This window comes from Pholcus phalangioides, unplaced genomic scaffold, assembly GCF_987345545.1.
Source record: "Pholcus phalangioides strain wild (caught in Gottingen) unplaced genomic scaffold, Ppha-v1.0 ptg000003l_1, whole genome shotgun sequence".
Taxonomy (NCBI): domain Eukaryota; kingdom Metazoa; phylum Arthropoda; class Arachnida; order Araneae; family Pholcidae; genus Pholcus; species Pholcus phalangioides.
In genome coordinates, this window is record NW_028301596.1 from 17,940,934 (window position 1) to 17,951,087 (window position 10,154).

The 10,154-nt window shown below is 35.9% G+C and overlaps 1 protein-coding gene across 1 annotated transcript; it reads right to left on the reverse strand.

Annotated features, from left to right (window-relative positions):
* Positions 1-514: 514 nt before the first annotated feature.
* Positions 515-10,085, reverse strand: LOC149088202 (leucine-rich repeat-containing protein 59). The gene is made up of 7 exons (XM_089245515.1): positions 9,655-10,085; positions 8,529-8,588; positions 4,352-4,615; positions 4,109-4,181; positions 3,733-3,885; positions 2,660-2,710; positions 515-931 (listed from the first exon to the last, which is right to left on the reverse strand). The coding sequence occupies exons 1-7, from the start codon at positions 9,742-9,744 to the stop codon at positions 690-692; spliced, it is 933 nt and encodes a 310-aa protein (XP_089101641.1). The 5' UTR covers positions 9,745-10,085; the 3' UTR covers positions 515-689.
* Positions 10,086-10,154: the final 69 nt, after the last annotated feature.

Consider the following 10,154-nt stretch of genomic DNA (forward strand, 5'->3'; position numbering starts at 1 on the left):
TCAACCAAACATCTTGAACTCTATAGGGCGGAGTGGGGGCTTTCTTTGCAAGAGAAGGATTTTTATAGGCCTACACACTTGAGTCTGGCCGGGATTCAGCATTATTTAGGACATGTCGTTCACTTTATATACATTTCCAATCACAAACGCTGGTCCCCTTGAGTGACCAGCAGAAATACATATCACTTGAGTGTCCCACTGAATATTTCCAAATCACTGAAAAATGGCTCGGCACAGTTACAGGTCACTTAAATGACCCATGGTGCTGTTCCAGATCACTTGAGTGGCCCACTACAAACCAATGCCGTGGACAGCACTGTCCTAAAGGTTGAGCCCCCAGACCATGTCCTTTCTGCAGTTAAGGGAAGATTGCCTTCCTTACCTCCCACTCTATACTGTTTCGCCCCACTCATACAAGAGATAAACCAAATACCAAAACTTCTGTTTTCATTTGATCCACTTTTTATAGTTACAAAATAGAGTTTTGAAAACACTTGCGTACATAAAAATAAAATTGTTTTCAAATTATTTATTTCTTATAGTACATTTTTTATTTAAAAAAAACAGTCGCAAAATGGCTCGTTTAAGGTGACATCTCCACAGGAGAGTCAGTGGGAAAATATAAGACATGATATCTATATAGAGGTTTATTTGACAATCGGGGGAGGGGAAAGGGCAAAAGTTTCTATTTAAGAGAATCCAACAGACTTCAACCAATTTTTGATCTCATCTTGATATCTTGAAAGATGAGGCAATACGAAAGTATTCCACCAGACCTGGGTAGCTGATTGGAACTCGAGATATGATTCGAGCAAAGAGCTGCTTGCTAACTGGAAATCGTGGCCTTGCATTACATGGACTCCAAATATGCACATAACCAACAGCAGCGGAATCATCAACGTGAAAATGAGACAAAATTTGCACCGAGAACCTGGAGAAAAAAAAAATTAAAGAATCTTTTATTTACAGAGCCATGCATGTTATGGTTTAATATATATTGGATTCTGCTCACAATGTTTTTTTTTTTTTAAAAAAACCCCAGCATGAAAATTTTTTTCATGTTAAAAATGTTGTACACAGGGAAAATGCTTTAAACATTAAATTTGGAGTATTAGTAAAAGTTGGGATCACGAAATTAAATAGGCCCACAGTGGGAAAATAATAATATAAGCGAGGAAACACATTCTAAGTGAGGATATTATAAGCTAAACCCACTTTAGCAATTTCCTTAGTTCTTTTGGGTGCTTGAAATGACATGTATTATGTAGATTTTATTTTATATCAATGATCATGTAAGTTTGAAATCTTATAGCCCCCCCCCCCTTCCCATGTCACACCAAACCTGCTTAGTGACAAAAAATTTTTTTAACGAAATCTTCCTTTTCCATGCCTTGAACGAAAAATCATGTAAAACGTGATTCGATATAAAGCCAAATTTGTTATAGTGCAAGAATTCTACAAAAAAAAGAAGCCATTAAATCGGGGTTTGGCTGTAGTATATCCCTTCATTTATGTGGGCTTGATCATGTATATGTTACGGTAAATGTGATAAATTGGTTATTATGCATAATTGAAAATCTAGGACAATAGACTTTGATAAATTTATCAATTCTACCAGGAATAATGCATAATATCCGAGCGTCGTTGGTAAATTCGTTATATGCACTAAAAAAATTAACACTTTTACCTCTGATTATATGTAATACACAATTGTAATTGATGAATTTATTTCTAAACGAGTCTCAGTGGTATGTTTGATGAATATAGCCTGACTTTGATATAACTAACTCCTATTTAATGAAATCAATGGGTTTTTTTTTGTTTCTTTGTGAATCCTGTTCCTGTGCAAATTTGTTAAATGAGAACTTGTAAAAAATTTGTTAAATCAAAGAATTTGTTAAATGAGAGTTTGTAATACTGGGGTACAATCGTGAAATTTGTTAAATATGAGTGTTATATCAAGGTCTGATTGCAGAATTCGTCCACTAGTTATTTCTGGATGTTCTGTAAAAATTCATTGAGAAGTTCATTGTACCTGGTAACTACCATCACCTGAATAATAAATCGTATAGCTGCAATGAGAACGATTCATCATATATACAGTCAAATCTGTCATTTCCATCAAATTCATGTCCATCTCAAAATGAAGATCATGCATAATAATCAGCAAATGTAAAGAATTTAATCGAATTCATCAATGACACTTGGATATCATGCACAATCGCCAGTAAAAATGATAAATTTAAGGGAAATTTATCAAACTTACCAAAATGGTCAGATATTATGCATAATAACAAGATTTATCACATTTACCCTAATACATAATACAGAGAGAGAGAGAGTGTGTGTGTGTATATATATATACATATATATATATATATACACACACATATATACATATATATATAGACAGAGAGAGACTCTTACTAATCCGACACATATCAGACCAAGGTGTGCCAAATTACACAAATCACAGATTACTGGAAGTCAATTGAAAAAAAACCCATTTAAATAACAAATTTATGCGCGAAAACATGCAGTAACATGCTTTCCTCATCTATGCTCAAAGAAAACGTGCTAAAAAAACCAAAAATGGCGGATTATTAAGAATCTACAGTACATATAACCAATATCGGCCCTATAATTAAGAATAAATTACCTGTTTTAGAACTGGTACTTGTCTTGGATCCATTTGCTGTAGTCGTTTGGCCTTAAAAAAAAAAAATTAAAGTTAAAGCTAACACATGATAAATAAGAATGGCATGCACTAGAACAGTGGTCCTCAATCCTTTTCTGACTCGTGGAGTCCCCCTTCTCGTATATAATTTCTATGGCAGAGCCCCGTAGGCCTGTTTCTTATTTATTTATCAAAGTTACTGATTTATTTTTATTGTTTAAGAACATTTAGAACCTTTTTTTTTTTTCAATTTTACTGACCTCGAGCGGCCACAGAGGCCCCCCCCCCAAGAGCTCTGCAGCGCACCGGTTGAGAACCGCTGTAGAAAAAAACTCAATTTATCTGACCCTAATTCATCTTGAATTATTTTTTCCAGTCCTCCAAGCACAAATGAGACTTGACAGCATTACGCCACATCCCATAGGATGATTCTATTCTTTTTTAGAAGAAGTCAAACGTGAAAGCTCAGTTGTTGACACACACAAGTTCTGACGTGCAATTGCTTCATTTAAAAGAATATAAAAGTTTAACATGTCATGACAGGACAAAGGCAAGTCCGATCTCGTACTTGGAGGACTATATATATCTAGCATGTGGTTTCTACAGTGATGATAAGGAAATTATTGCCAAAGTATGATTTTCTCCCATGATGATGGTAAAAAGTCATGGCAAAGTACAAACAAGAAACAGTGATGCTTTTAAAGAATTATTCAAGTCTAGGCTACCTTTTTATACACATTTTCTCTTTGTTTAACAGGGTACCCAGCATCATTTCCGTGGCCCAAAAAACTCCCAGTGGAACAAATATACAGTTGAACTCACATATAGTGAGCCCGCTTTTCGTGAGAGTCTACATTTAAAGAGCAAATAATTGCAATTTTGTTTGGTACAATGCTAATTGCATAGCAACTGTCTCTCTATTTTTCAATTACTTGAAACAGATTTAGTGAGTGACCAGATCTAATGAGCATTTTTTATGGAAAAGGAGCTTTTCTGATTCATAAGATAGCCTACGTTTGATTGAAATTGACTGATTCACCACAATCAATGCATACCATTTTTGAAAGTATCATTTTCACTATTAAGTTTTGGTTGACTAGTGATTTTTTCTTTCTTTTCAGCTTTCCTCTTCTCTCGTTCAGCTTTCTTAATTCTCCTCTGTTCTGCAAGCTCTTCTTGCTCTTTCGCTAATCTTGCAGCTTCTCTGGCTTCAATTAAAAAAAAAGTGTATATATGTAAATATATGAAATGAAAATGATAAATGGCACTGGTACCACATCAAATATCACTCTTTTAGTTCAGCTGATAAACCCAAAAAGTAAAAATTTGCATGAGCATGTTTCGGGCGGGGGGGGGGGGGGGGGGACAACATATAATTCTAGAATCACAACTTTTGTTGCTAATAATGCCAATACTTTTCACAATATTCACCTCTTTCTTCTTTCAAGCGTTTCTGCTTCTGTCTTTCAAGTTCAGATTCCACGGACTGCATGTATGCTACAATCTGAAAAAAAGAAATTGACTCAACCAAATTTATGTAATCCAATATTATACACTACTCATTTAGTTTCAAAATTATACAAATAACCATTTGGTAGTGTCAAAAATAATATTGTGAAAAACACCAAGACCGCCATTAATAATTGAATGAATGAATTAAGAACAAGTTCTTACATTTTTTGCACAGGCCTGGCACTGCTTCGGATCCAGGCAGTCCCCGGCGATGTTTTTAAGTGTATGTGTCAGAGGGTTGTTCTTGAGATCCAGCCATCTTAATCTTTTTAAACGGCAGAAACTCACAGGAAGCATAGTCAGCTGATTTCCGTATAGATCCAAATACTCTAGATTCGACAGTTTACCAAAGTTTTGTGGAAGCTCGGTTAGGAAATTCTTACTCAAATCTATCTTCACCAAGTGCGTCAGGGTTATGAAAGTGTTCTGAACACAAAAGAAACTACAATTAAGAACACATTGTGACAATACATTACAGTTAACATAAAAAAGAATGGACTGCTTTCCACAATTTTAAACAAAAGTTTTCTTTTTGTAGGATTATAAACTTAAGAATCCAGGTTTCATAAAACTCGGTCAATGTTCAATTTTACAAACAACACAATTTTTTACGAACTTGTCCTCTGGTCGCAAACAATATGCCATTTGTTGACATCTTTCACGTCTATAAACTTTCGATTTTACGTACTAATTTAATTGTAATGAGACAATCATTGATCAGAGCTCGACAAGTTGAAAAAATATATCTATACACACACACACACACAGAGTTGGCAAAAAAGTCTATAGAAATTTTAAAAATGAATAAAAACCGGAAAATAACCTAAATAAAAAACGGTTTGCAGGGTTAGCATCGAATCACAGGAAGTTTCGAGAGGGAAAAAAACCCTCAAAAACAGTGAATAGGTGGCGCTGGTACGAGCGGCTGAAGTGGAAATATGCAAATAAGATGATTATAAGAACTTGCACACATAATCCACAACCATTTCACTGTTGCAAACCGTGTATGTGAACCTGTTGCACTCTGCTGTTGCTGGATTTGTAACTCTCCGGCAATGTGTTATCCCCTGTACTGGTGGTCAGGTCATGCAAAATACATACTGCTGTAATAAAAGATTCTGAGGCATTCTGTTTGTTATTTGCGTATCTTTTCTTTGACTTATGTATGTCAGCGCCATCTATCGGTTATTTTTTAAGTTTTTTTCCAGGCCTTAAAAAAATGCCTGCGACCTAGCGATGCTAACCTATGAATTTATGCTTTATGAATTTTTAAACTTTCTACTAACTACAATTCCGCCCCAGTCACCGTCGGGGACGGTCGCAAAAATTCTTGCAATTGTAATTGAAAACCAGTGAACCATTTATTAACTTTTTCAAAAGAGGAATTTCTCCCAACCTTTCCCCTCTCGTACACTCACATACATATTTACACAAACATTACTCCCTTGTCTTTTTTCCTTCATCAGGGGGACGCGACGGGCCCCCAGCCTGTATGGGGAATATATGGCCCGCTTAAGGGCCAGGCATCCCCTTAAAATTTTTATTCTGGTTCTGGTTCTACTAACTTTTGCCCACCATGTGACTCATTGGTGCTCCCCCACGCATGGGGGGGGGGGGCAAAAATATGACTTATTAAGCGGAGTGATTCGTTAAACAGAGTAAGCCATAGCTGTGCCAATTCATGCCTGAGGACAATTGGGACTTCCAAAAAGTGACCCGGTAAGCGGAGTGACGTGTTAACCGGGTGACGCACTAACGAGGTTTGACTGTATATACGCCAGCCAAATTTTTTTAACAGGCAAGTATGGTTTTTGCCAAATAAAAACAGTCCTTTATGATGCTTTCTTTTCAAATATTTTGGGACTTGATAACGCTTTACAATGTTTGAAAGTCGTACTGCAATGAAATCAGGAAATTTTGTGACATCCTTTTATTGTCCAGTTTAGCAAATCATGTATAGAAAATTTTATGTGTCAAGACCGATTTCCCAGCTATCCTGGATCTGTGAAGCCCTGCCAACGACACATTAAGCTTATTTTTACTACAAAGTGTCAAAAATATGCAACTACATTCAAAAAGTTCTGGAACTTATTTCATTATGGAACGCTGAGTACAGATACAACCCGTTTACTTGGTGTTTCTTTCGAATTACCTTGTGCAATTATGCATTTTTGCCATTGTTCGTACAAAGATGTAAATGTGGATGACAAGTTTTTTTTGCCACATCTTCCAGTACTTTCATTGCTGCACTTCTCTGAAACCGAGAATTGAAGCCCCTTAAGCAAATTCTTTATTCAACGGGAAAAAAAGGAAAAAGTCACATATCAGACATGATCATGGGAATGAGTTGTTTGTGAAAGTATCAGAATTTGATGTTTTGACAAGTAACCTGACACCAGAAGGGACCTGTGAGTCTTTAAACATCTGCATGATTCAGTGAGACGCAAGCAACCAGATCTAAGGAATGCCAAGCATTGGGTGCCCCATCACGATAATGTGCCAGTTCATGGTGTCAGATTACCTGTCGAAACATCATATTCCAATATTTCTACAACCAGCTTATTTCCCTGATCTTGCCCCAAGTGACATTTTTCCCTCTGATGAAGAATTTTCTTAAAAGGGGCACCAATTCTCCAGTTCTGAAGAAGTGCAGTGACACAGGCAGTGGAGGATGCAAAAAAAAAAAAAAAAAAAAAAACCACATTTACATCTCGGTATGAATGATGGAAAAAATTCATGATTGCACAAGGTTAGTTACTTGAAAGGAAAGATTAAATGAACAGGTTCTATCTGTATGTGCATTTTTCCATAATAAAATACGTTCCAAAACTTTTGAATGGCAGAATTAAGGTAACAATTTTTCATGATGTTTTTTTTTTTTTGGACATTACCATATCACCTCCCCCCAATTTCAGTGGCATATGTAACATTTAATGAAGTTGTTAATGAAAATTTCTGTGATATAAATTTCATTATCAAAATTATGACAACAAATAATTTATCTCGTATATGGTGTATCCCTGAAAATAAGACCCATCTTATATTAATTTTTCTTTCAAAAATGGATGAAGGCTTATTTTCGGGGTAGTTATGTTAGGAGCATCCTGAAAAATTATGCTAAGGCTTATTTTTTGGTAGAATAACTATCTTTTAGAAGACATTTTTCAATGATGGCTACGCAAAAACCGACAAAAAATTAAAACTTCAGAAAACATTTCTTTTGGGTGTTGTTTCTTCTCACAGTAAGTTCGGTTTAGATTTTCAGAACCAACTAGGAGATGTGCCCATGCCCGGTGCAAATACTCGTCGCTTCTTCCAGTCCTCAGTGTCAAACTGTACCGGTTGTATACTTATGCCAGACACTACACTATAGAAGTTAAAAAGATGTTTTACAAAACTTTAAACAAAAAAACAACCACTAAGACTATAACCGTTACACTTATTTGTTGTATTTTCGAGTTTCATAAAATTGCACACAATTTTATAAGGTAATCTTGGCCTATGACAATAACATTCATTGGGTAGCCGGAATATGTCATAGGCCAAGATTACACTGTAAAAGTTTTAGAAAAATTCTTTTATAAAACTTGAAAACAACCAATAAGCCTATTGCTTATTGGGTCACACTTGCTTGAATATAATCAATACACTTATTAGTTAAATTTTTTAAGTTTTATACTTTCATAAGTTCTTTTACAGTGTAATACCGGCCATACGTTGTTTTTTTTATTTACCATCAAGAAATTTTCTTTGATAAAAGTCAAGGTCTGAAATTTACGTGTTTACGTAGGCGATCACCTCTCGTCTAGGGAAGCCTGCTTGAGTGTTAGAGAAAATTTAATTTTTGTTCACATAATTTATTTAGAGTATAAATTTCAATGGTATCATTCATTTACATTTTTGATACAAATAATAAAACCATTATCATTATATATATATCTAGTTCATGAGGGATATATTATCCCTCATGTGTTGCAATGACATGCTAAATGCATCTCATTGACGATTTTACCTAGGGCTTATTTTCAGGGTAGGTTTATATTAGGAGCATCCTGAAAAATCATGCTAGTGCTTATTTTTGGGGAAACATGGTATTTACTACATTGAACGTTTTTGCACCTGAACACATTCTACTTCACTACGATTTGCAGCTCTTTCTCACTGTTGTTTGGCAATTTTTTAGTAATAAATTACAATTGTTCCTTCAATTATCAATTTTTTTCCTTTGCAATGTCCTGTATTGAAACTTGAAAGGTTCAGGAACAAGCAATTGATGTAAGCTAACCTAACACGGTTAATTAAATATATAATTGAAGGACAGAGAAATAAAAATACGAACCGGAAGTGAGTGTATCTCATTGCAAGAAAGGTCAAGATGAGTTGCTTTTGGTGCGTTTGCCTAAAAGGGAAATATAAGAGAACGAAAAGCTAATTTTCATTCATACATTTTAAAATACTGAAACACTCATAAAACTAGGAGCTGACACAAAGAAAAACAATTAACATGGCTCAGTTTAAAATACAAGATACCACAATTCACATTTGTCTAGACTCCAATATAGTAGGCATCACTGCCTAGTGACATATTGTACCAACCCCATATCTCTGCCCATGACATCAAGAGGGCCATGCACACAGGGCTGCAACTGGGGGAAATAATTGGCTCTGGTGCTCCGGGCGCTGGACTGGGTGGGGGGAAATTGCCCATCAACTGCTCTTTATACATCAAACAGGGGTGCCTAATGCATGGTTGTTCTGGCTAACAAAGTCTCTAGTTGCAGCCTTGCATGCATACCCTCCCTCCAATTCCCAAAGAAGGAAGCTCATTGACCTGCCAAAGGGTCTCCAGTTTATTCATAAAATTTTCATTCACTGTAATTTATCTAAAGAATTTAATAAGTAGTAAGAAAAGCCTCTTGCTCCTGGATAAGTGTAAGGGTCCCTGGATAAAATGGGGAGCAATAAGATAATATTCAGTATAAACATGCATGTCAACAGCTGATCATGTTCATACTGCATAACCTTTCTCTCATGAGGGAAGCTCATTGATGTTTAGCCAAGGGGGCCTCTTCAAGACCCCTTGGCTAATTTTAACTAATAAAATTAAAGCCAAGCGAATTCATAAAATTTTCATACACTGTCATTTTTACTCAAAGAATTCAATGAGTAAGAAAAGTGTAGCTCGTGGATGAGTGCAGGGTTTCCTGGATAAGAAGGGGCCATGGGCTAAAAAAAGGTAAGAAACAATGGTTTACGTTAGTTTGTTTAGGGTGCCTCTATCTCACCAATGTACGGCCCCCAGGGCTCCAGTCTAGGGACTGACGATGAACATTTTTCATTGCTTATTCACACAATTAACTTAATATAGATTGGGGGCCCTCCTCATGCAGATTTTTGACCGGGAAGGGGGCAGCAATCATGTGACACACTAACTCAAATAAAGTAGTAATGCAAGCTATACTCACCAGTTCTTGAACAGGGACTTCGGTGAGCCCGTTCATACTCAAATCCAACTCATTGCCTTCGATTTTGTCTTTAATTGCCGTCTTTTTCATCTTCCCGACAAGCGCAATTTGACACGTAAATAAAATGGATCCTAATGTAAACACACACGTCAACAGCTGAGTACAGCTCAAGCCGCTAGAACCAGCGCTGGTACCTGAGGAGGATGTAAATGCAGACGGTATAATCTTTTATAACTTCTTTTTTTTTTGACAAACCATTCAGACGAGAACCCAGAAACTTAGTTTCCAATACTAGCGAGAAAAACACATGAACTAAAATCTAAATCACACATTTTTCTATGAAAACAAATTAATCATCGAAAATTACGATATGTAAATTTTTTTGGACATCTAAGAATATAGCGGTCAAAGCCGTCATGTCATTGCTTTTTTTTGTCGGTTGCCTCTGTGATGAAAGCTGTAGATGTCAATCCAACCATTTTCGTATTTCGCGGGTTATT

Excerpts from the sequence above, each read along its gene's own strand:
- LOC149088202 (XM_089245515.1), bottom strand. The coding sequence starts at position 9,744 with ATGAAAAAGACGGCAATTAAAGACAAAATCGAAGGCAATGAGTTGGAT. Across the intron at positions 8,589-9,654 it reads AAGTCCCTGTTCAAGAACTG|GCAAACGCACCAAAAGCAAC; the intron begins GTGAGTATAGCT and ends TTTCCCTTTTAG. Across the intron at positions 3,886-4,108 it reads ACGCTTGAAAGAAGAAAGAG|CCAGAGAAGCTGCAAGATTA; the intron begins GTGAATATTGTG and ends TTTTAATTGAAG.